The following is a 26,507-nucleotide window of genomic DNA, read 5'->3' as shown; positions in this document are numbered from 1 at the left end:
ATGACTTACTCTAAAAGCTCAGGCTTGACAGTTTTGCTCAGTTTTCCCAGAAGAAAAGGCCCTGGGTGCGGTGGGCTGGTGTGGGCTGTGGGCACCTGGGCGGAGAAAACCGAGACTCAGGGAGGAGGCTGCGAGCTGAGGGGATGAGGAAGAGACAGAATGGAACCACACGTCCCCGAGCTTTGAGAACGGGCCTGAGAGACGCCCACAAAACGCATGAAAAATCCCCTAACTGGCGTTGGAAGTTAGTGTGACAGGTGCTGACAGAGCGGCTGCACTTTTCTCCGTGGTCTTGTTCTGAGGAGCCTTCTCTGGGCACTTTGAGGCCTGGTGGCTTCTGTCCTTTTGTGACAAGATCACTGGTTTTCTTTGGCCTGGGAAGGCCTTCAAGGATCACCAGTTAGGCTCAGCGCTCGTTAGCTAAAAAGGTGGTTCAGCCTGAGTTGTCTCATTTTATGACTCTAAGAAAAATAGCAGGTCCCTGTCGTGGGCGCTGGCCCTGTGCCAGGCACGCATTTTCGCTCTGAATCCTCACAGTTAATCCTCACAGTTACGTCTAAGATGACTTGGAAGCGCTGCCAGGGTGTGGCAGATCCAGGCTTCAAATTCGGGCTCTGCTGACTTGAGACCAGTTTCTTTCTTTTCCTTTTTTCTTAATAGTATTCCTGTCTGTTGCACGCATATGACTTGCCAGGCACCATGTGAGACATTTTACACACAGAGTCCTCCATAATTCTCACTGTAACGTTAGGACGTGAATACTATTGTTCCCACTTTGACGATGGAAAATGAAGCTCAGAGAAGTTCTGTGTTTTGTTCAGAGACACACACTTGGAAGGAGGTGTAAGCAGTTTGAACTTGGCCAGTTCGTCTCTCCAACAAAGACACAAGTCTGCCCAGCTCAGATTCCTCTTCCCCACCATATCTTTATAGAAGTTGAGCATATACATGGATGCAAAGAACACTTTAAATGTAAAATCAGAGATTTTACTATATCACTATATCACTATCACTATTTACTATATCACTATATTTACTATATCAGTATATTATATAGTGATCCTATATCACTATCACATTCTTTTACTATAGTCAAAAAAGTTAAAAAACGATAATAATGTGGCTGAAAATATTCTTTGCTACTTGGAAATGGACAAGCACACTTCTGTATAACCTGTTTATCAAAGAGGATCTTAAAACTGAAATTAGAAATCTAGAAACATGTGAAAAGGAGATTATTTTATTTTGAAGACCATGGGATCCCTGAAAGCGCAACTCAGGGAAAATGCATGGAAGGAAATGACTTCAACATGAGAGAAGAAAGACTGAAAACAAAGGAGCTGAGTACACATCACAAAAAAACTAGACAATAAGTGCAAAGTGCAAAGAGATAATTCAGAAAAGCTGAAACTAATAGCATATACAATAAGAGAAACTACAATATTGAAACTGATTCTTTGAAACAGGAAGTGACCGAAGAGGCTTGAGTTGAGGGTGGGATCTCAGGACCTCTGGAGGGGTCCTCTTGCCGCCACAGTATAGTAACTCCTACCCTTTGAGGACCTGGGCGCTAGCCATCATCTTTCAAACTTGAGAAAGAAGCTATTCAATACGTTGGTCTAGGGAAGCCAAACCTGCTATGGTATGGAAAGAGAGCAATGAAAACTGTTTAACTGCTTTGCATTTCTTATTTTGGAATAGTGTGCTTCAAAGTAGGGTTGTAGGTTCGACTTTTGTAAACTGAATTCCCTGTAAATGCGCTCTGGGGAGTCTGCCCACAGTATGGAGTCTTGAGTTACGTTCGCCTGTGATGGTGCACGTGCTAGTCCCTTCCTTCATCTCCTTCATCTACTGATAAAGTTATATTTTCGTCAGAGCTGTGCTGTGCCTGGTGACTGCTTATTCAGCAGATAGACCATGATTTTTAGACCCTCTTTAAATTCTTCGCCACTCAGAGCTCACGCATTGCCACTGATTTGGGCTTTTTAGAGGCAGGAGTTTGGATTTTTCTATTATTACAGAACTTTGCATCTGTATTTTGTGATTGTGAATCTACACTTTTACTTTCCAGTTAAGGTTTGCCCTCCCAAGCAGACTCCACAGACCGTGCCCGTCTGGCCTGAACTAGCCCAGCAGCGCCCTCACAGTGCCAAGGAGTTGTGATGGTAATTCTGCCCTTTAATGTTTTAGAGTGAAATGTGATTTTATAAGCCAAATGAAAGATTTGAAAAATTAATTTCTTTCCCCCACTAATTATAGTTTCTTCAGAGTTATACTGTGCTCAGTAACTGTATCCTAGATGAATCCACCTAGAAATGACAGTTCTGGGACACGCTAAGTGTTTAGTTCCAAGTTTAACTGCCTTGATCAGCGTAAGCCCACCACTCTTACCTTATTTTAATTCTCTGTGAAGGGAAGGGGAAAGGAGACTCTCGTATTCAGTACAGACGAGACTCCAGCGGCCACAGTGGATTGCTGGAGTTTTGTTAAAAGGCTTTGGTCAAGCTAAAAGCCCTTGCTTTGGACAGTGATCCAGGAGATATAGATGGGTAATGGATACCTTTATGCAATTAATGATTTTCTGATAAACTTTGTGGAAATCTTCTTTTTTATAATTTGAATCAGGTTCTAAATGCAGGATTCAAAGGGATATTCTAGGGAATAATCTGGCAGTCAAGTAGTTAGGACAGTTTCATTGCCCAGGGCCAGGTGTGATCCCGAGTCAGGGATTTATGATTCCAGAAGCTGAGGTCCGGCCAAAAACAGACAAGCAAACAGATCAATAAAGGGATATTTTTAGTTAGATTATAGATCTAACCCTAGCCCTAACCCTAACCTCCTTGCATTGATCTCCTGAAAACTTATTTACACTGAACTTCTTTAAATCAGAGTTCAAAACATTAAATCAGACTTCACCTGTATTTTATGGTTACTTAAGAAATAAGATTTGACTGAAAACAAATGGATAGATTTTCATAGCATGTATACTTAAAAACCCAGCTATAGAAAATTGGGCTATTTTATGCTTAAGCTTGCTTTTATATCAGAGGAGCATATTAACTGAGCCCTCTTTAAAGTGATCTAACTATAATAAACACAAAAACTTGGAAATACTGAATGCAGACATCCTGCTTTGGAGAATAAAGCACACATTATATATCTAAAAGGGAAATCAAAGGCTCTAATTTGCCTTCTGTAGCTGCCTTTCATCAGGTTTATAATCCACGTGCAAAATCTACAAAATGGGCCTAATTCCTAGCCCATAAAAGTCACCTTGGAGAGCTGTTATGAGCAGTTATGGGGGTAAATTAACCGAGTGTTTGAGAGCAGCCGTAGTAACACATTCATGGAGAGACACAGAAAATGGCCCACACGAAGGGGGCGGAACCAGCCATCTGCGCTCTCCCCCTGGCCTGACTCGGCTCTCAGGGGCTGTGTGAATGGCGCACGCCGGTCCTCGGGTTCAGGGGGCACCAGTAGCTGTCACCAGTCTCTGCTCCTCAGGGGTTCCGTGTCCTCTGTGGTCACCCCGGGGTGTCAGGCTCATTGGATCCTGAAAACATAACACCACCAAATCTACCAGTCTCGGGAAACGAGGGTTAGGGAAATTTAATCAAAATAGTTTAAAAAGATTGGAAGAGTGTTTCTCTGTAGCCTATCATGGGCTGATATTCAGAAAAACAGAGAGGCCCTGGGAATTTGTAAGCAAAGACCATTTACTTTTTACTTTCATCTTTGATTGCTGTGGGTCTTCGCTGCTGTGCACGGGCTTTCTCTGGTTGCAGGAGGCTCCTCACTGGGTGGCTTCTCTTGTTGCAGAGCCTGGGCTCTCGGCGAGTGGGCTTTGGAAGTTGCGGCCCACGGGCTCTGCAGCGTGGGTGCAGTAGCTGTGGCGCACGGGCTTTCTTGCTTCAAGGCGTGTGGGGTCTTCCTGGACAGGGAGTGGATCCCATGTCCCCTGCATTGGCAGGTTGGATTCTCATCCACTGTGCCACCAGTGGAGTCCTCATTTACTTTTTGTTCTTCAAAAACAGTGATCTTCTTCTTCAGGATGATTTAACAGTGATACATTGAAAACCTATGAAATCCATCTCTTTACCAGAGTAGGATAATGTGAAAGTGACAGATTTTCTTTTGTTGAGCTCCAAAATCACTGCCAATGCTGACTGCAGTCATGAAATTAAAAGACGCTTGTTCCTTGAATGAAAAGCTGTGACAAGTCTAACCAGCATATTAAAAAGCAGAGACATCACTTTGCCAAGAAAGATCCATATAGTCAGAGCTATGGTTTTTCCAGTAGTCATGTATGTTGGACCATAAAGAAGGCTGAGCACCAAAGGATTGATACTTTCGAACTGTGGTGTTGGAGAAGACTCTTGGAGAATCCCTTGGACTGCAAGGAGAACCAACCTGTTAAGCCTAAAGGAAATCAACCCTGAATATTCATTGAAAGGACTGATACTGATGCTGAAGCTCCAATACTTTGGCCACCTGATGCGAAGAGCCAACTCATCAGAATAGACCCTGATTCTGGGAAAGATTGAAGGCAGGAGGCGAAGAGGGTGACAGAAGATGAGATGGCTGGATGGCATCACTGACTCAATGGACCTAAGTCTGAGCAAACTCCGGGAGATAGTGAAGGACAGGGAAGCCTGGCGTGCTGCAGTCCCTGGGGTCGCAAAGAGTCAGACACAACTTAGCGACCAAACAACAGCAGTGTGAAAGGCAGGCCATGGGTGTACAGTGTCCACGTGTTAAGACTCCAGCAGTTAGCAAGAAGGTAGAGGAACGTGGTCAACAGACACCGGGAAACTGTAATGTGATCAAGGTCTGTTTCATCCAGTGTGACCCTCCCACAGTTCAACTAGTGGGCCCCACCCGACTGTAACTTCTCAGCTTGTTTTACGTTTATCCCCATTCTTGTTCCTCACCTAAAGCATGTGTAGTGCTGGAGGTTTGGGGTATTCTAAGAGACCAGGGATTGTACGTCCTCTCTACCAGCTCTGACCTTGGCAGCTTCCCTAAAAACATTGCCACTGCTTCTGGTTAATTCCAGAACCGAGATAATAAGGTGCCCACGGGGAACACACGGATTTTAATTAAGGTGACTATATCTCGACTTATTTGCAATTATGTAAGATTATCAGATAAAAGTCATAGTCATTTTAAACTTGGTTTTAATGTTCAATTCCACCTTTTCAAACGAAGTAGGAGAACTTTTCAGAACGCACGTTAACATTTCTAAACTTCTGTTGTCAATGAGTTGAATCTGAGTTAGCGATGTTCTGTTATTTTCCTCAGTGCCCCTGTGGTAAGGACTCTATGCTGCGGATGGAAGAGCAGCCGAGTGGTGACTGTGATGTCACTGCCTTGAAGCCACCCTTTGTTTCCTGTATCTCACTCACATGCACTTCCTGGTGACTCGCGTTAAGAAGTGTGTTAGGTCTGGACGCCACATATGTCCACCTCTACTCCGTCTTCAGATCGAGAGGCCCACGTCGGGACCAGAGGCCCACCCGCGCTCCCTGTGGGAGGAGGGGATGGACAGAGGCGACACAGAGGGTGCTGGGACTTGCCCATCGAAGCGGTCTGTGGCTGAGGCCCCACGAGCCACCCCAGCCACCCTGCGTGGCAGAGCGGTTTCCTGGCCGCCTGGCAGGTGGCGCGGCTGAAACGGATGCTCCCTGCCTGCCCCGTCAGTGACAGGCGCACCGTCTCGGGCTTGGGCCAGCTGGGCCCCTAGAAAGGACCAGTATGACGTGGAAGGCAAAGCCAACAGATTACTTAGGGCCACTGAGCCTTGGTGTGATCTTCTGCAAAGATGGCAGTTGCCTGATTGGCCAGAGGTATGTCCCTCAGCCAGAAGCTCTCAGGGCGCAGCAAGCTAAAGAAAAGAAAAATGGAGATCTATTACGGGGAATTCCAGTTAGGGACATACGTGGCTTTTTTGTTTATTTTTTCAGCTAGGCTTGATGTGCTACATAGTTGGGGTTTGTTACCAATAGAAGTGATGATGGGTTATTTGAATGGGACACACGTTCTTACGTAGGATTACTGTGAACACCAGTAGCGGAGTGTGGGGCTTCCCCGGTAACTCAGCTGGTAGAGAATCCCCCTGCAGTGCAGGAGACCTGGGTGGATTCCTGGCTCAGGGGGATCCCCTGGAGAAGGGACAGGCAGCCCCTCCAGGGCTCTTGCCTGGAGAACCCCCTGGACAGACGAGGCTGGCGGGCCACAGGCCGTGGGTCTCAGAGAGTCGGGCACGACTGAGCACCTGAGCAGAGCCTGGCGCACAGGCAGCGTGTGGAATCCTGCGCCAGGGGCTCAGGACTCCTGCGCGCAGATTTCTGGAAACTTCCTGTGAAAATCTCTGCCAGAATGGAGTCCTAGAGGGAGAAGGAGAAAGGAATTTTCACATACACCGTACGTGCGTGCCAAGTCACTTCAGTCATGTCCAACTCTTTGCAACCCCATGGGCTGTAGCCTGCCAGGCCCCTCTGTCCATGGGATTCTTCAGACTGGAATACTGGGGATTCTCCAGGCTAGAACACTGCGGCGGGCTGCCACACCCTTCTCCAGGGGGTCTCTCCGACCCAGGGATGGACCTGTGTCTCCCACAGCTCCTGCACTGCACGTGAATTCCTCACCCCCGAGCCACTGGGGAAGCCCTTCACACACAGCAGCAGATGGCAACAGTCTACCCAGACGCCTAGGGTCGCAAAGGGCCAGATTTGAACTTGGGGCCTCCAGACTCTGGCCCATAGTATTTTCCTCCCCTCTGTCTGAAACAAGGGTCCTGCCAAAGAGCTCCTTGGGAAGGAAAGGGCACTCTGCCATTGCTTTTGTTGATGACTACAATGTGAGTTAGTACAGAAGATAAAGCAAAGTTATTAAACCCCTGCATCTCAACCAGCCAAAGTGCAAGTGTCCAGAGGTTACGGAAGATGCATTGTCTCAGCTTTCTCTTCCTTCAAGCATGGGTCTCTGGCTCCCCGTCAGGTCACACAGACAACTGTGGCTAAAAAAACAAGGTTGCTTACTTTCTGGCTTCTATGAGTCCTTTTTTTTTTTTTTGTGATAAGGGTCCTTTCAAAACAATTAATATGCAAAGTCGGTGGCTCAGACGGTAAAGCATCTGCCTACCATGCGGGAGACCCGGGTTCAATCCCTGGGTGGGGAAGATCCTCTGGAGGAGAAAATGGTAACCCACTCCAGTACTCTTGCCTGGAGAATCCCATGGACGGAGAAGCCTGGTGGGCTACAGTCCCTGGGGTCACAAAGAGTTGGACACAGCTGAGCGATTTCACTTCACTCCGCCTCAGTGATAATTCACAACATGTAGCTTTTCCAGACACAGGATGGTGTGTGTGTGAGGAGGGCTGCGATCGTCCGGACAAGGGCCGTCTGTGTCCTGAAACCCGGACCGGGGAGAACTGTGTGTGTGTCTGACGTGCGCGGTGCCCTTGGTGGCTGCACCAGCCTTTCTCTCCGTCTCCTTTTCCCTTTGGGGGCTTTCCCGAGAGGAGCTCAGGGGAAACCAGTCTTGGTCAGTCACGGCCCGAGCCGCTCGCCCGTGGGAACGGCCACGGCCTCTGCTGCCCACCCTTAAAGGCCTGCCAGTCCTGCTCCAGATCCGGGCGTGTGTGCCCCAGGCCAGGAGCCATGGGTTTTGTGTTTTGCTGGGTTTTTGTTTTGAGATGAACAGAAAGGAATGCATTCTCTGGATTGAATGAGCCATTTTGATTCTTACTTTCGAGACAAATCTCGGAATCAACTATTTTGCTTTTTTTTCTCTTAACTGCACCGTGTCCCCTTGTATAAAGGACAAGTCTCATTGTAAAATGTGGCCATTAAAATAATGTTTGCAAGGAAAGGATTCTCAAGCCACAGATGAAGACCTGCTTGTTTCAAATGACCTTGACAACACACAGTTCAAATATCACAACAATCATTTGTGTGGAAGCAAGGTGCGCCTCCCCCGGGGGAACACACTTATTAGGAATTTTGACAACCATCTATGAAACTCTCTGCTTGTCTGTATATAAGGTGGTCGTAGGGGTCAGGAGATTTAAGCCGTTCCCTAGCTTGTCTTACTTATCCGCAGTTGCCGCCACAGTCACTTTCTGCTTCAATGCTTTAAATTGACCTTGGCTCTCTTTGAGAAGTGTTCCTTTTGTTTAGGTCTTTTACTTATATAATTATATATAAATGTATAGGATTCTCTTATTAAGTTTTCTGTTTGACTCTTAAGACAGCCTCAGAGGAAACTGATACATCTGACCTGTGAAAGTTCAGCGAAAGCGTTGATCGTTTAACCAGAACTCAGGGTTGTATTCTACTTTGGGTGCTTTTGCGAAGTGAAGACTGCCTCAGCATTTTGTGAATCTCAGTGGGCTTCTGAAGTGACTCAATATTTTCAAAATGGCAGTATCTTCAAAATGTAGTTATGCTCATAGGATTATCACAGAAACTTAGTATTAATTGTTTAACCTCAACAGGCCTCTTACCACCAGTCTCCTAGGGGCTAGATGAACGCAGTGAAAGTGAAGTCATTCAGTCATGTCCAACTCTTTGTGACCCCGTGGACTGTAGCCCACCAGGCTCCTCTATCCATGAGATTCTCCAGGCAAGAATACTGGAGTGGGTTGCCATGCCCTCCTACAGGGGATCTTCCTGACCTAGGGATCGAACCCAGGTCTCTCCAATTGCAGGCAGATTCTTTACTGCCTGAGCCAGCAGGGAAGCCCCAGGGGCTGGATACTCACAGCCCTCAAGCAGAGCTTATTTTCATGAGGAATTAGTGTTTTGCTTTTGATTGATGAAAACTTCTACCTGGATCTTATTATTCACCAAGAAATATGCTGAATCCCCCTTTCAGAAGGTATGGATGGATACTTAAGGAGATTTATTTGGAATATTAATGTTTTAACAATTGGCCAGTTCTCAAAAACATTCCCTAATTGAAAATTAAGCACCATTTTGGCATTGTTTTAGTGAAGAATAGCAACTAGTTTTTAGTTGTTTTATAACACAAAGCAATACTAAAATGTAGTTTGTTTTATAGTTAATTTGTTTGAGTTCATAAAATAATTTAATCTGCAGTTTTAGGAATATTAGGGCTGAAGGAGTTGGTTTTATCAACTCCAGTCTATTTTCAAGGCTGTCCCATTCAGTGTATTGACTTTGTAATAAAATTGTTCTTGCTGAAATTGTAATGCCCTTTTAAGAAATAGGCCTGACTACAATAGTACTGTAAGAATGCATGCTTCTCTGTAGTCAAGATTTGTTACCATCAGTGCTACCGGAAGTTTGTAATCAGGTGGCGTGAGGTGACAGGTAGGGGAGCAAACACTGAGTGCCTCTTGTGTGCTGGCCTCTGCTATAGATTACAAGTAGTGAGAGAAGCATAACTTCAGATATCAGACTCTTTAAAGTAGAATTGTCAATGCAAATTTTATGTGCATTAAATTTTTTAAGAGGTTTAGTGTAACACATTCATATACGCAGATAAAATACATTAGTTCCAGGAGACAACAAAGCTATGATGGATTGGAGATGAGAAAAATGAAAGGAGGCTTTGAGAAAGAAATGCTTAAAACTCTAGTGAGAGATTTGGTGGGCTTGGGAGGGCATGAATTAGTGCCTGGCAGCTGGACTCCAGTTTTAACATGCCAGACAAGGGATAAATTATCTTCTTAGAGTGCAGAGAGCTTGTGTGATATGATACATGTTGATAATTTTGTAACAATTAAATGGAAAAGTCTGACATGTAAAACCCACATATTTCTACTACCTTTGGGAGCAATAGACACTTGCTTGTAAATTATTTTGCTCAGATAACTGTATTTTAAATGTCAGAAAAATTAAAAAAAGAATGTCCTTTTATAGACTATCTGTATAAATAGACAAGTTTAGTATTTTATCAACCTGTGTCTTATATCTTTATAAAGAAAGGTTACTAGCATTTGAAAAGAAAAAAACAGATTATTCAAGAATTAGTACTGTGAATTTTTATAGCTGTAAGCACTAATATTAAAAGTTGTAAAATAAAATCAATTGAGATACAGGCCCACATGTTGATCACAGCATTCATAAAATATTAATCATACTTATTGTACCTAACTTTTATAAAAGAGGTGCATGGTTAACTTATAAAGAAATTTTATAATTTTATGAGAAAAACCAACATTTTACCATTTCTACATTTTACCATTTCTTAGTCTCTTCCTTGAGCCATGCTTTAAAATGTTTTTATGAACATATCTTTCAAATTAGATAATAATCAGGCAGATATTCTTTCCTCTATATATGAATTATTATGCATAAAATACTAAAATTAATATATAACTAAACTACTTTTAAAATAACATATAGAAGAATTCTTAGAGAATTAAAGTATGCTTGTGGTTGCACAGGTCCACTAATATTAGGCTTCATTATCAATATAAATTTCTTTCTTGATGATTTTCCTTCATAAAGGGCAGAGGGGAGTGTTTTATATTCTAAAATGCTGAGCTACGAGTAGTGAGCATCATGATCTTGGCACCCTTCCTGGTGTTAGCTGCCCCCCTAACACTCTTTCAGTTTTCATTCTTTGCAGTGTGGACTGGCGTATCTTCACCTGAGAAGGAAGGACACTGTTCATTCCTTCGAGAGTACGTGGTAGTGGGGTGAATTTTGGCAGTGGTTCTTCCTCTGCTCTTGGAATTACAGCTCCTCATTTCAGTTGTGCTTAAATTGTATTGTGATCTGATAACATTTTGACATGTAACTAAGTTTCAGGTTTTATGAGGGCTATCAGAATGGAGAGCTCACTTAATAGAGCCCACCTGTTTATTCCTGAAAGATTTGGGGTGAGGAGTGTTCAGTCCCACTCTTCTCCTGAGACATCACTAAGGAGACTCAAAGCGAAGGAAAAGAGTCTGCAAGAAACGGCATTCTGCAGGTGTCGCAACACCTGAACGCAGGGGTGAGTGACGGCTGCTGTTAAGGTTGTGTGTTTGTGATTTAAATCTTTGACTAAATATTTCATGAAGAAGCAGCAGTGGCTGGGCGCCTATTGGATTTACATTAACAGAAGTGCCCTCCAGTATTAAGTAAGGAGGACACTTAACAGATATAATCAATAATCAGTAAGCTCCTCCTCAACCTGTTCCCTTTTCCGTTGTCAGGCTCTGGCATTTTTCATTGGTACGGGAAGTGTGTGCTTTCCAGCCATTCGCTGGAGAAAAGAAGGAAGAAAAGTAGAAAGAAGTTGATTTCAGAAGAGGGCTATTGAACACCCTAAAGTTTGTGTCTTGATTTAACGAAGACCCAAAAGAACACATATTTGATGTTTTCCTCCCCGCGCCCTGTGCCCGGCGCTCCGATGGCTTCTATTCAAACTAAAGACACATTTTCTTGTAACAGGAAAGTCACTTTAATGACTCCAAAAAGGCAACCGAAGAAACCTAAAGGACACGCAGAAGCATTTTGCCTGTAGAAGAAAGAACAGTGAACCCTTCCAGGAGAAACGCGTCCTCCCCAAACCGCCGGGCAGCTAGGGAGACCCTTCCCGCGGGGCCGAGGGCGCCGCGCGCGCGGGTCCCCGACTCTCGGGAGAGTAACAGGTGTTACGAAGCCAGCCGCGTCGGCCTGGAGGCTGCGGGACACCCGGCTGCGCGGCATGGCCCGTTTCGGTTCTTTCTAAGCCAAAAAAAAAAACCCAATCAAATAGGGCAGGCAAATTCCACCCCCCTCCACCCCCAGCTAAGGTAAGAGCCACCGGAATCTTTTGCTGGTTCCGCAAAGTGAGGAATTCCGATCCAGCGAGTGCCAGGGCTGGCGCGCGCTAGGAGCGACTCTGAGTCCACCCGGCAGTCGCGGAAACGCCCGGGGACCCTGCTGGGGACCGGAGCCGCGCCGCCGTCCGGGCGCCCTGCCTGCCCAGTCTGGTGCAAATACACACATGCCCCTTTCCACTGTGGGCGTTTGGATGCGAGTGGGGAAAAGCAGACTAGGGAAGAAATTACGTTTCAAGATAAAAACCCCTCCGAACTGGACAGAGAGGAAAAAAAAAAAAAAAGCGGAGGGCTAGAAGAGACCCCGGGGCCAGGCGCACACTGGGGTCCCCCGGCCCTGCGGCCACAGAGCGGCTGCATCGCCGCGCACGCCTCTCGCTCAGGTGACCGCCTGGACTTTCGCGGAAGCTGGGCTTCGGCACGCCGGCCCCAGTCCTGGGAAGGTGACCTAGGCCAGGGAGTCTGGACAGCCCGTCTCGCCGTGGGGCAGCCGGCTCGCCGCCCCAGCCCCGACCCGCAGCGCTGCGGTGACCGCGCTGCACGCGACGGGCGGGCACCGACACCTGTGCACCGGGCGGGCGCTCGGCTCTCCAACTTGGCAAACTTCTGGCGGCCGCTCTGTGCTCAGAGCGCCCGTTGGGCGACACAGTTCCCCTCTGTAGCAACTGTCTGGATTGGGGCTGGGAGCCGAGGGAGGGGGCCATGGTCAGAGGAAGCCGAGGGTGAGGACTCAAGGCTCAGAACTTGTTTGCTTTTTCTATTCTCTGGCCTCACCTGGGCAAACTGGGTTGTGCACATAAAGTTCGTTGTAAAGTGAGTATCAGAAAGGGAGTCCTGGGGAAGAGCTGGCTTGCTAAACCCTAGTTTACTGGAAACAGTAAGCCTTGATAGAAATTCCAACCCAACGTCTGAGTTGGCACTCTCCTGGGAGTTGTGAGCACAGTTCGGTTGGAGCTGCGGGCCGGCCGGCGGGAGGGCGCCCGGGCTCGGGCAGGGGACTGGCCGACAGGGCTCGCCCGGCGGTGCGCAGCTGGAGCAGCTGCAGGGCGGCGGTTTCACGAATCTGTAACACCAGGCCCAGATGTGAGGACGCCTCGCAGAGACCCAGGCGTGGCTCGGCCCTCCCGCCCGGGCCTGGGGCGCACCCTGGACACCGGGAGCCGCCGGGGCGTGGGACCTGGCCCCGGGGGGCCAAGTAGCTGCGGGGCGCGCTGTGGGGGCGCGGGCGGCTGCGGCGTGGGGCGCCTCGGCTCCACCAGTGGGCGTCTTCTGCAGCCGCCGCCGCCGCCTCCACGGGCAGCGGCACTGCGGCGCTTTTCTCCGCTGCTTTCGAGCAGTCGCTGAGGCTCAGCCACCACCGGAGCGCGCACAGACCACGCCACGCTTGCAGGCAGCGTCTCCGCCGCCCCTCGCCCGCCGGGAGCACGCCGATTGTGCGCGCCGGCCGGCAGCCAGGCGCCGCCGCGGGGGACTCGCCCTCCGGGCCCCGGGTCCTCCCGCCCCCCATGCGGAATACGATGTGAAGACTGGGCCGAGCGGGCGCGGAAGACCGGAGAGGAGGACTAGACTGACGATCGGGCCGACCGGCCCCGGAGGGCTGGCCCTGCGGGGGCGGAGCCCGCGGAGTCTCGGCCCGTCGCGCGCCCCTCCCGCCCGGGGCCAGCCCCCACCCGCAGCCCCAGGAGGAGGAGGGGGGGCCATGGCCAGCCCCGAAAAGCCACTCGCTCCCCGCCCCCAGGCCCCCCTGCCCGCGGCGGGGGACGAGCCCGGCTCCGGCAAACTCCGCCCGGAGCCCGGGCGCAGCGCCGCCGGCGGGAGGAGCGCAGCGGGCCCGGGCCCGGCCCCCGAGCCGCCTGGCCGCGGCCCGGCCGAGCGCGCCTGGTCCCCGCTCCCGCCCCCCTCTTCCGCTGGCCGCGCCAGCCCCCCGGGGGGCCCCGGCGCCCTGTCTGCGCGCGGCGGCGGGGGCGGCTGGGTCGCAGCGCGCGCTCCCTTCGCGCTCGCCTTCTCCTCCCCGGTCCGCGCCTCCGCTCCATCTTCCTTTTACTTCTGGCCGCCGCCCCCCCAACCCCCGCCTTCTCTTCTCCCCTCCTCATCTGCCTTCCACCTCCCCGCGCGTCTCCCAGGAAGGGAGGGCGCAGCGGCGGCGGCGGCGGCGGCCCGAGGAGGCGGCGGCGATGCTGGCGGCGGCAGAGGACAAGAGGCGGCTCCCCTGAGCGTCCCCCCCAGCAGGAGTCACCGCGGCGGCGGCGGGCGGCGGCGGCTCTTCCTCTCCCCCGCGCTCCGGGGCTTGCTGCTCTCGGCCCGTGCCGGGCCCCGGCCGCCGCCGCCGCCGCCCCGGCTCCCGTTCGGCCCGGCCGCCCCCCGCGCGGGCTCCCGCGGCTTCCCGGGCGCCGGCGGGGGCTGCCCCGCTCACGGTCCCGGTCCCAGCCCGGGCGGCGGCGGCCGAACGGCGCGGCGGCCCCGAGGCCCCGGCGCCGCGCTCGCCGCCGCGTTCCCGCTGCTCTTCGGCTCCGACATGGAAGATGGACCTTCTAATAATGCGAGCTGCTTCCGAAGGCTGACGGAGTGTTTCCTGAGCCCCAGTAAGTGCCAGGCTCCGCGTTCCCCGCGGCGGGCGGCGGGCCGGGTGTGTGTGGCCGGCCGGGGGGGCGTTGGGCGGCCGGCCGGTGGTGGGCTTCTCTGGAGGGGCGGGGGACTCGGCCAGCCCGGAACCGCGGGCTTCCCCAGGCTCCTCGTGTTGCGGGGAAGGGTGAGCCGGGAGGGCGGCGGGAGCCGCGCGCTTGGGACGGGACCTGCTGCCCGCCTCGGGCCCCCGGGGCTGTTTCTGGCCACGCTTGCCCTGCACGTCTGCTATCAACTCCCGCACCACGGACACCGGCTCCTCTCTCTTAAGCCTGGGGCCACTTGGCTGGAGCAGAGGCGCTTCCTTCCTCCGGGGGGTCTCGCCCGCTGCGTCCACCGGCTGGAGGAGGACAGGCCAGGACCCCGGGACCCCGCGCTCCCCAAGGTGGAGGCACTGGCGGTTCCCCGGGGTCGGTGTCGCGGTCCGGCCTGGCTACCCCGGGCCCCACTGCGACCCTGTTCCAGAGCGTGGACTGACCGCATGGAGATGGGCGCGCCTTCGCCCAGAGTCCACTTTCTCTAGGGTCTAGATCCTGGGGCTTACCGGTGCTCGGGTTGGTAAGGGGCAGGACAATGGGGTGTCAGGGCGAGGGAGAACGGCGCCGCCGGTCCGGACCCCTGGGGCCGCGCCCCACCCGGGACCTCGGGCACTCCCCGCGAGCGGGACTCGGAGCGCGCCGGAGCAGGGGTGGCGGAAGGCGTGTCACGGGGGAGGGGGGCAAAACCGAGCAGAAGCATCGAGGCAGATATTTGCTAGGAGGCAGGAGGCAGGAGATGTTCAGGGAAGAGGCGCCGGGTGCGCGGAGGAGGGGGTCGCCGTTGTCTTGGATGGAGGGCGACCGAGGTGAGGACCGGGGCGGGGCGGGAGGTTGCGCCCGCGGGAACCCCAGGCGACTCCGGCGCCAGCCGGGTCGGGCGGGGCTCCTCGCGGCCCTCGGCGCGGGCTCCGGCGCCACCGTCCACCGCGTGCGCACCCGAGCCTTTGTCTGCCTCTCGCCGGGGACCTGCGTTTCCGCGGCGCCTTCTCCCAGCCGGCGGTTCCAGGGTGGCCGTTTTCGGCTTCCCGCTCCCGTCTGCCGCTCACTCCGCAACCCCGGCCGACCTGCACCTCCCGGGCACCCGGGGTCCGACCCCTCCTCGCGGCCGGAACCCGTCTGAGCTCGCCGCCCACCCGGGAACCTCTGGGGGTGCCGTTCCCGGGCGTGTGAGCGTGTCTGGTGAGGCCCGGCTGCCGCCCCCCATCCCGCCGCGAGCTCCCGCCTCCCTGGCGGGGTTCAGGCCTCGTGAATGCTTGTTGGCGGTCTGGAGCCGCTGGCGGCGGTCTCTGCTCGTGTTTGCCATTGACCTGAAAGGACAGCGGGGCGTGGGCCCTGGACTCCCAGCGGACACCCCCAGCCCGTAGCCTGCCCCCAGTCCGACCCGCAGGGCAGCCCTCAGGTGTCTGCCTCCTTCGGGCCCGCACCTGCGGGTGTTGCTTGATTCCTAGATGCTGCGGTTCAGGAAGGACGCGGTCTGGGGGCGCGGCCTCCCCTGCTGCCCTTAGGCGTGTTAGGCGTGGGCATCTGTGTTAGGCATGGACATCTGTACTCGCTGAAACGGGCCCCGCCTGGCCGTGAACTGAATGAAGGTTGGTGGAGAGCGGGGAGCTCCTAGTTCACTCACTCTGACTTGAGTTGGGTTAGTCCGGTGCCTAGGACTGGGGTTCCCGTCTGCCCCCTTCCTCCTGCACTAGGGATTTCTTTCGGTAAAAAATAAAACAGCTGCTTTTCACAGTTTGCACCTGGTTGAAGGGAGGGAGTGGGTGCAGGCCCCCACACCTGCATGTGAAAGTTCTGGGAGGAAGGCTGTGCTAGGGAGCCTGGGGGTGTGGGGATTTCCCTGAAGTGATGAGGTTTGTTTCTGTTGTTACTGCTGGTTGTCTGGGGTGGGGCAGGTTGGGAGGGATGTTGGGGAGAAGCATGAAGATGAACAGCTCAGGTAGGATGGAGGTGTCCTGGCAGAGTCCTTAGCAAACTTTCCTTTTGGAAAGACAGAGGATCCCGGGGAGAGGGCCATCCACCGGCTTCCCACCCCCCAGCTCTGCAGGGAGCTTCCACAGGGAGAGGCCCAGTGTAGACTCAAGAGTTGTTGAGGGTTTTTGTTTGTTTCTTGTTGTTGTTTTTTTTCCCCCTTAACCAAGTCAGTGAGAATTAGCTTGGGGTTTGACTAGGAACCACTGCTTATAAAAATCTTTGGGACCTTACTAAGGTAGTGAATACTAAAGGTCCCTGGGTTGGGAAGATCCCCTGGAGAAGGGAACGGCTACCCACTCCAGTATTTTGGCCTGGAGAATTCCATGCATTGTATAGTCCATGGGGTTCAAAGAATCGCACACACACACACACACACACACACACACACACACACTTTTGAGAAAAATCTATTCTTGGACCCACCTCACTGCAAAAATGGCAAGAGGCTCGATGGTGGCTTTAAGGACCACAGCCAGTCTCTGCTCTGACACTGTGTCCTTCACGCTGGGGACTCTCTTTCTGTCTCTTGCTGCGTGACAAGCCACATTTGTGAGAACTGCTGAAGTACCTGAAGCTTGGCAGACTTGTTTGATACTTGTCAATGAAAACGAGTCTTTTTGAGGAAAATCTGGGCTTCTGTAAGAATGCAAAAGTGCCCACATGTGTCATAGCTGGTGCACGTTTATTCCCTTTTTTCCTTTCTGTCTGATCTCTTCTGGGTCTCACAAGCAAGTTGTCACGTAAAGGCTGCTGTGTCTGATTGTTGTTTGTAGGAATGCCTGTTGTATCATCATCAGAAAGCAAATCATGTTTTGAGAGTGTAATGTCCTGTTTCCACGCCTGTCCATTTTGGCTCGCATTTTGGTTCATACAGATTCACTGATTCGCTTGGTAATGCACGGAGCAAACACTTATTAAGAGTTCCTGCCACTTGCCAGGTGCTGCCCTAGCGGGCTGTGGTCCAAGAGTTCACCAACCAGGAGGAGAGAGCCTCCGAGAAGCAAGCGCGGCACTGTTGCCCAGCGCCGGGAGGGTTGGCGGGCTCTCTCCGACCCTGGCAGGCTGGTGCCGACTGCATCAGCCATCCGCCTTTCATCGCTGACCTCCGAGCTTGTCCTCCGGCACTGGGCCTCGGGACTTCACTGCTCGGAGAGGTGTTGCTGTGAAGTCCACTTTGCAGTGGTGTGTGTGTATGTGTGTGTGTCTGTGTGTGTGCATGCACACAGACAGGAAAGGAAAGCCAAGAGGTCACGCTTTGACAGGCCACTAGGAGCTGCATTGTCTTCTGGAGGAAACAGCTCACCTTGTCTACACGTGGAGCGTGGCAGGGCGTGCAGGGGCTGTGTACACCGGTGGGGCAAGGACTTTTGGAGCTGAGCTGGGAATCCTGCCCTCAGGACACACAAAAGTTAAAGGAAGGTCCTTGTCTCTCTCTTCCTCTCACAAATGCTCCTGCCTCTCTCCTCATGGGTGTTGCCCCCGCAGGCTGCTGTGAATAAGGCACAGAGCTGTAGAAAAGAAAAATACTGCTCAGAGAGTGCAGAGCCAGCGAGGACAGTGAGACAGGACAGAGAGTGAGACAGGATGAGAAAGTGTGTGTTGGTGCCGGCGGCAGACACGTCTTCATGCTACAATTTGTTGTATATTTCTAAAATATTCTCAACAGAAAATGTGTATGTGTCTAGGAAAGGTGGATTTTTAATACAGTCTACACCCCTGGCTAACCACTCTTTGCTCTGTTTCTTGAGACTTAAGATACTGTGTGGCCAGCACTTGAGCAAGCTGAGATAAATATGATCCCTTTTAAGAGCGAGTGTGTGTAACACACAGACGCTACACTAGACTTCACACTGAACTTGTTCCTGCGGACCTGATGATCCTGGGATTGCAGTGGGATGCCAGGCTGACCACACAGCAGCGACACCGGGTGTAAATCAGTTACCAGCAACTGACAGAGAGGTGCCAACGCGGAAACTAGTCCTTCCAAGGAGCTGCAGTGCCCATAGGACACCCCCCAAGATAACAGCAAAGGAGCGCTGTGAGGACTTGCCGCCAGGCCTGGGTGAGATCAGGAAAGAGCCCAGCGAAGTGGGGGTGCCTGTGTCTGTCCTGACTGGTGGCATCAGGGTTTAATCCAAAGGAGAAGCGGTTTGAACCAGGTGGAATTATTCAGATTCGTCAATTTTTAGTTTCACAAAATTCTTCTTTTGATTTCAAGAAACTTCCACGAACAAAGATAACCCCTAAACATTTGAATGAGAAACAGTGGAAACAGTAGAAGATGGTGTCTTCTGCAATGTCACCCTGACACATTAGCTTTAGGTAATTTTGCATCTAAAACTCTTTCTATCCCATTAATAAAAATAAGTGAGGTCCAATAAATAAATGATGGGGATATAGCATGGTGACTGTAATTATTAATACTGGATTGCCTATTTGAAAGTTACTAAGGGAGTAGATCTTAAAAGTACTTGTCACACACACACACAAATGCAGTGTACGAGGTAATAGATTTTGTTTACTGTACAGAAGGTTAAGCTTGATGTGGTGAACATTTTACCAGTTAATACACTGTTAACTGTTGTTTGTTAAAATCAACTCACGAATTCTGAGAAGGAAAGAAAACATAATTTTAATGAAAAAGGAATATTTCCCTCTTAAAAGGAGAACTCTTAGTTTTAATTTGAAACATTTTAATTTCCTTTTAAAATGTAAGTCGAGTTCCTCCAGCTGATCTAAATCTATCTAAGGGGAAACTCCACTAAGTTGTTATATAGTCTCCCACTCTTGTCCCACTGTTTTTTTTGTGACCCTGTGGACTGCAGCATGCCAGGCTTCCCTGTCCTTCACTGTCTTCCAGAGTTTGCTCAAACTCATGTGCATTGAGTCAGTGATGCTATCCAACTTTTTCTGCCTCTCTCTTCCTCCCCTTCTCTTTTGCTTTCAGTCTTTCCCAGCATCAGGGTCTTTTCCGATGAGTTGACTCTTCACATCAGGTGGCCAAAGTATTGGAGCTTCAGTTTCAGCATCAGTCCTTCCGATGAATATTCAGGACTGATTTCCTTTAGGATGGACTGGTTGGATCTCCTTGCAGTCCAAGGGACTCTCAAGAGTCTTCTCCAACACCACAGTTCAAAAGCATCAATTTTTCGGTGCTCAGCCTGTTTTATGGTCCAACTCTCACATTTGTACATGACAACTGGAAAAATGATAGCTTTGACTATACAGACTTTTGTTGGTAAAGTGATGTCTCTGCTTTTTAATATGCTGTCCAGGTTTGTCATAGCTTTTCTTCCAAGGAGCAAGTGTCTTTTAATTTCATGACTTCAGTCACCATCTGCAGTGATTTTGGAGGCCAAGAAAAGAAAATCTGTCACTATTTTCACCTTTACCCCATCTATTTGACATGAAGTGATGGGACTGGATGCCATGATCCTAGTTTTTTAATGTTGGATTTTAAACCAGATTTTTCTCTCCTCTTTCACCTTCATCAAGAGGCTCTTTAGTTTCTCTTTGCTTCCTGCCATTAGAGGCCTGCATATCTGAGGTTACTGATATTTCTCCTGGAAATCTTGATCCAGCTTGTGCTTCATCCAGCCTGGCATTTCCCATGATGCACTCTGCATACAAGTTAAATACGCAGGGTGACAATATACAGCCTTGATGTAGTCCTTTCCCAGTTTTGAACCAGTCCATTGTTCTGTGTTCAGTTATAACTGTTCCTTCTTGATCTGAATACAGGCTTTTCAGGTGACAGGTAAGGTGGTCTGGTTTCCCCATCTCTTTAAGAATCTTCCACCCCCATAGTCAGATTTGAAGTCTTGTACAGATGTGAAAGTTGGACTGTAAAGAAGGCTGAGCGCCCAAAAAATGATGCTTTCAAACTGTGGTGCTGGAGAAGACTCTTGAGAGTCCCTTGAATAGCAAGGAAATCCAACCGGTTCATCCTAAAGGAAATCAATCCTGAATATTCATTGGAAGGACTGATGTGGAAGCTGAAGCTCCAGTACTTTGACCACCTGATGGGAAGAGCTGACTCACTGGAAAAGACCCTGATGCTGGGAAAGACTGAGGGCAGGAGAAGGGGGTGACAGAGGATGAGATGGTTGGATGGCATCACCGACTCAGTGGACACGAGTTTGAACAAACTCCTGGAGATAGTGAAGGACAGGGAAGGCTGGTGTGCTGCAGTCCATGGGATCGCAAAGGATTGGACATGACTTAGTGACTGAACAACACAGTCAAAGGCTTTAGCTAGTCAGTCAAAGCAGAAGATGTTTTTTTCTGGAATTCCCTTGCTTTCTTTCTAATCCAACAAATGTTTGCGATTTGATCTCTGGTTCCTCTGCTTTTTCTAAATCCAGCTTGAACATCTGGAAGATTTTGGTTCACATACTGCTGAAGCCTAGCTTGAAGGATTTTGACCATTCCTTGTTAGCCTGTGGAAATGAGTGCAACTGTATGGTAGTTTGAGCACTCTTCGGCATTGCCCTTCTTTGAGATTGGAATGAAAACTGACCTTTTGCAGTCCTGTGGCCACTGCTGAGTTTTCCAAATTTGCTGACATATTGAGTGCAACACTTTCATAGCATCATCTTTTAGGATTAGAAATTGCTTAGCTGGAATTCCATCACCTCTGTTAACTTCATTAGTAGTGATAGTTCCTAAGGCCCACTTGACTTCACAATCTAGGATGTCTGGCTCTGTGTGAGTGACCATACCATCCTGGTTATCCAGGTCATTAAGACCTTTTTTGTATGGTTCTTCTTTGTATTCTTGCCACATCTTTTTAATCTCTTCTCCTTCTATTAGGTCCTTGCTGTTTCTGTCCTTTATTGGGCCCATCTTTGCATGAAATGTTCCCTTGGTATCTACAGTTTTCTTGAAGAGATCTCTAGTCTTTCACATTCTATTGTTTTCCTCAATTTCTTTACATTGTTCACTTATGGAGGCTTTCTTATCTCTCCTTGCTAGTCTCTGGAACTCTGCACTCAGTTGGGTTTATCTTTTCCTTTCTCCCTGCCTTTCACTTCTCTTCTTTCCTCAGCTGTGTGTAAGACCTTCTCAGACAATCACTTTGCCTTCTGGCAATTCTTTTTCTTTGGGATGGTTCTGGTCACCGCCTCCTATAAAATGTAAGAACCACTGTCTATAGTTCTTCAGGCACTCTGTCTACCAGATCTAATCCCTTAATCTATTAATCACGCCCACTGTACAATCATAAGGGATTTGATTTAGGTCATACCTGAATGAACGAAAGTGAAAGTCAAGTTGCTCAGTTGTGTCCGACTCTTTGCGACCCCATGGACTGTAACCTGCTAGGATTCTCCAGGCAAGAATACTGGAGTGGGTTGCCAGGTCTTTCTCCAAAGTGTGGTTTTCCCTCCTTTCTTCAATTTGAGCCTGAATTTTGCAATAAGGAGCTGATGATTGGCGCCACAGTCAGCTCAGCGGTGGACCTGCTCAGATCTTACGAAGGAAATAGAGGGTGCCCAGCACTCTGATTTTCCTCGTTGCACTCTGCACCTCTGCGGTTCCCACGCTCAGTAACTGGCTCACTTGCTCCTGCCTACCCCCTGTGCGGAAGGCGAGCCTGGTGGGAGCCTGAGGTCAGGGGCTCGTCTTCCTGGGTTACAGTCCTGAGCCTGGAGAGATGGTGATACATCCATGGGAGGAGCTCAGATCCTTGTGTTGAAAATTCAGAGGCAAAAGGAAGCCAAACAACAACATGATGTCTGCCTTCTAGGAGCTTAGAAGCCGAGGGCCCCTCATCAGAAGCGCCCTTGGCCTTGGCCCTTGTGCTGCGGAGCCGGGAGTCAGTCCGCCAGGTGTCAGGGAGCACAGAGACAGGCCGGCGGACAGCAGGTTCCTCGGTGAAGCGGCTCCGGGGCCCGAGCTGAGGCCCTGTCCTCAGAGGGCCCAGAAAATGTTCCAGAGCAGCTGGGCCGGGTCTTGCGGTGGAGGGTTCTTCCAGCCAGGGCCGGGGGAAGAGGGCCAGGGAAGGCCTTGCTGGCCGGGGAAGGGCACATCGGAGCCTACTGTCTGTGTTCCTGAGTCCAGGCGTGGTCTGCTCCCTGCAGGACAAGCCAGTAATCGGAAGACGAGGTGTGGATGCTAGGAGCAGCAAGTTAATTCCGAAGTCTGGCATCCAGGATGATGGCAGACTAGCGTCCAAGAGTACCTTCTATGGGAGTCTGGAGGCTGGGTCTTTTATAGAACAGCGAGGGCGAGGACCTGAGGGAGTCAATAAGAGGCCGGCCTCAGGGAGGGGATGTGTTAGTTTCTTGGTTCCTGCCCATTAACCCAGGGCAGGGTCAGGGTGTTCCCCTGAGCTGAACAAAGGCTCTTTAGTTTCACATTCTGACCGTGGGGCAGGTTCTCCAAGGCAGACCATTAAGGACGTGAAGCCGCTCAGTCGCGTATGAGTCTCTGTGATCCCATGGACTGTAGCCTACCAGGCTCCTCCGTCCGTGGAATTTTCCAGGCAAGAGTACTGGAGTGGGTGGGTTGCCATGTCCTTCTCCAGGGGATCTTCCTGACCCGGGGATCAAACCCAGGTCTCCCGCATTGCGGGCAGATGCTTTATCCTCTGAGCCACCAGGGAAGCCTATAGATGGCATCCTTTTAGTGATTGTAGTGACAGAGGCAGTGGAAAGCAGAGACTGATGGGGAAGACAGAGACCCGCAGGCAGCCAGAGCTGGTGCTCCCCTGTTCCATCAGGAGGTGGCTGAGGGGCGTCCTGGGGAGGGGGCTGTGAGATTGACCGAGCTTCCCGGGGCCGCTGCCGAGGGTCTCACGGCTGGCCTTTGAAGGGCTGTACAGAGAGAGAAGGGGGAAGGTGAGAAGACCACCTTCCGTGGTGGAGCTGGGCTTCTGGGAGGCAGAGGCGGGGGGGGGGGGCTCCTTTGTGGCAGGCCCTCCCCCAGGTGCGGGGAGGCTGGGCCTCGGCCGAGACGGGCTGGGTGACCGCATGAGGTCAGGGACAGTGGGGGTGCGTGTGGGCGGTGGGGTCACGGTCCTGAGTCCGAGAAAAGAAAGATCCGCGTGGAAAGACGCCGCGCCTGCTCTGTGGCGAGCACTGCCGGCGGCGCCTTCTGCTCCGGTGCAGGCCCTGAGCTGTCAGACTCCTGGACCCCAAATATCAGAAGTGTCAAGCATCTCCAGAGTTTGCAGTGAGTGAAACTTCAGGGTTGGCTGCTGCAGTCTGGGTGGTCCATGAGAGTCTTTGGAAGAGGAAGTTACACTGGAATGTCAGCTACCGAGGGCTGCCAGCTGGGTGGGTATGAGGAAGAGGTCACCCCAGACAGAGGTTGCCCCGAGGAGCAGAGTGAGGCCTGACCTTCAGGGAGCAGCCTCCTGCGGTGCCCACGGGCAGTCAGGGCCCTGTCGAGTTTGCATTTTGCTCCCTGGTGGGGGACGGTCTCGGAAGGCTCTAGGCAGGTGTGTGATGGGTGATCCGTGAGCTCACTCCATTCTGCCTGCCGTCGGGCCAGAGAGTCTGAGGGGCTGTGGTGGATACGGTGACCCGAAGGCCACCTTGGTGTTGTCGTTACCAGAGACAGTGGTCGTTTGGATCAGGGTTGGTGATGATGGCAGTGGAAGCCGTCGAATTCCGTGGCTTCGGGGCTGTGTTTGGGGATAGAAGACATGAGACGTGCAAGTGGATCAGCAGTGTGGAGTGAGGGGGGCGAGGCGTCCAGAAGACGGCCCAGCGTTTGGCTGGAGCGCCGGCCACCAAGTGAAACTGCTGTGACGGGAGGGACGCGGGCGTCTTGCGTGGCCACGCCAAGTCCGCGATGCCCGCGGCACGGTTCAGTGGAGCTGACGAGAAGGCAGTTGGATACGTTAGGTCTGGAAATCAGAGGGGTCGATGGACCGAGACTGGAGGATTTAGATAATCGTGATGTTTAAAGCCGTGGGGTTGTGAGTCCCCCGCCGTGAGTCTGCGGGTGCTTCACGTGAAGCCGAGGGCCTTGGTGGGGTCGCTCAGTAAACAGCCGTGTTGCTGTGGAGTGGGGCTCCCCCTGGCTCTGATGAGTGACAGGGGGGCTCTGGACCCCACTGCAGGGACATGAGATCTGTGACTCCCCAGGGAGCAGGTGGGGCCACGTTCCGAATGGGAACCGGAAATAACCATGGGGGTGGGCAGGGCCAGAGGCAAGGCCAACGGGAGGGAAAGGGCCGTGGAGGCCCTGAGGAGGGGCCGTCTGAGAGCCAGGAGGCGAAGCAGAGCAGAACACGCATGTCGCGGAGTCTGGAAGAAGGACCTGGAGGCGAGGCGGCCAGTGCCCCGGGTTTCCCAAATCAGTGGGGCCAGGGAGCTGCCGTAGGCCTCCGCGGGTTTCCTGGGAGCAGCAGAGGCAGAGCCGTCTGCAGGGGCTGAGGGGTGGCGGAGACAAGACTGTTCAGTCCTCGCAGAAGGAAAGGGAGTCACCCTGAGGCCCAGGGGTCGCCCCATGGCCCAGCGGCCGCCCCGAGACCCAGGGTTCTCCCCGTGGCCCAGGGGTCGCCCCATGACCCGGGGAGGGATGTGCTGGCTTTTCCCCACCTAGGACTGGCCTGAGAGTTTTTCGTTGAGGAAAAGGAGTTTGAGGACTAAGCAAAAGCGAGGAGGACAGGACCTCAGAGCCGCTGGGGGAGCGGCATGTGGTGGATTGGGAAGGCCCGGCCAGCGGAGGGACCTTGTCCTCGGAGAGGGCGGCGGGCCGAGCAGGCAGGGTGCCGACGGGCTGGGGGTGGGCGGTCCTGACAGCCCCTCGAGGGCCCTCCTGCCCGGCTCCCTGACTGGGCAGCGCCCTGGGCTCAGAGGGATGGGAGTGGGAGGGTAGGAGGGCGAGTCCCCCAAGCCGAGCTGCCCGGGGCCACGCAAGAGTCAGGGGCGTGATTGGAATGTCCTGCCCTGGTTAGAGGGGGTGGATGAGAGGCCGGACAGTTAGCAGAGTGACGGGAAGAGTGGAGAGCCTTGCAGGAGGGAAGGTGTACGGTGAAAGGAGCGTGGAGGGCTCACCCTTCACCGTGCGCCGGCAGGCGTGGGTGAGTGTGAGCTGTCGTGGAGCCGGTGGGCACACTCGTCTGTGCTGAACCAGGAAGCGTGGACGCTTGTGAGCTCTCAGGACACATCTTGGTGAAAATTATTTGGTGGGGTGAGGCTTGAGAAGTGTCTAGAGGGGGAAGAGTGTTAGGTGTGCAGAGCTGAGGCTGGAGGGAGACCCTGCCGTCAGAATCCGGGACACAGAAGTGGGGTGATCTGGTGGGTGCTTCCCGCAGAGGAGGGAAGATAAAGCTGGTGGGAGGGAGCCAGGAGAGACTGCCAGGTCCAGCCCCCCTACCCCGCCCCCACCCTGAGGTCATCCAGCGTCTGGGTGGGAGAGGGGCGTCATCAGATGATGAGCTCGTCCGCTGAGCACCAGCTGCCTTTGTCCCCACTGCTCATGAATCGGTCCTGACCCATCCTTGCCTTCAACGAGCTGCTCCATGATGAGGGATATGGACAAGGTGAAAGGCGATCACTGGTGACTGGTGGAGGGGATCGCAGTGAGAAGCATGTGCTTTAATGGCATCCACTGCCCCCAGGAAGGCCTCTGCATCCCCCTCCGTCTGCCTTTAAAGCTCTCCGTGTAGCAACCCCCCAATACCTCCCGCCCCGCCTCCCCTCCAGTGCCCACGGTGCCGACCGCTTGCGACCCCGGGCTTCTGGCTGGGTCAGGAGGTCTCCTCCTACCCCCAGCCCTTTCCCACCCACCGAGGTAGCTTCGGGTCCTCTGGAGTCCAGCCCTGCTCCCAGCCTGCTCACGGACCCATCTGTGTCTCCCTAGTGCCTGGAGCTTGTACTGGTCCACACTCGTGTGCTCCCCGAGGGCAGGAAGCATCTTTTATTCCTTTTCTTAACCTTGGTGCCTAGCACAAATGCCAATGACAGAAGTCTAAGGAATAAATAAGAAGGTGTAAAAGTGGGAGAAAATGAGCAAGATGGTCCTGTAAAAACGTTGAATTTCCACAAAGGAACAAAGAGATAAGTAACATGGCCGATAAATTCTGCTTGTGTAAGCCGAAACTTCCTTTGATTCTTTTTCCTTTGCCTCGGGATCCGAG

The 26,507-nt window shown here is 52.2% G+C and overlaps 1 protein-coding gene across 2 annotated transcripts in view; it reads left to right on the top strand.

The window, feature by feature from the left end:
• The window catches only part of PDE10A (phosphodiesterase 10A), a 337,901-nt gene that overhangs the window by 67,523 nt on the left and 243,871 nt on the right, over positions 1 to 26,507 (top strand). Inside the window, exon 1 of one of the 2 annotated variants that reach the window (XM_043456797.1) lies at positions 12,964 to 14,362. The exons of the other annotated variant lie outside the window; for it this stretch is intronic. Coding sequence (XP_043312732.1) covers positions 13,480 to 14,362 — 883 coding nt within the window. The 5' untranslated portion in view covers positions 12,964 to 13,479. Of the gene's footprint in view, positions 1 to 12,963; positions 14,363 to 26,507 lie in introns of those variants that run through there. 2 annotated transcript variants of the gene reach the window in all.

This window comes from Cervus canadensis, chromosome 33 (genome assembly GCF_019320065.1).
Source record: "Cervus canadensis isolate Bull #8, Minnesota chromosome 33, ASM1932006v1, whole genome shotgun sequence".
Lineage (NCBI taxonomy): Eukaryota > Metazoa > Chordata > Mammalia > Artiodactyla > Cervidae > Cervus > Cervus canadensis.
The sequence above is the reverse complement of the archived record's forward strand: the minus strand, read 5'-3'. Positions and strand labels throughout refer to the sequence as shown.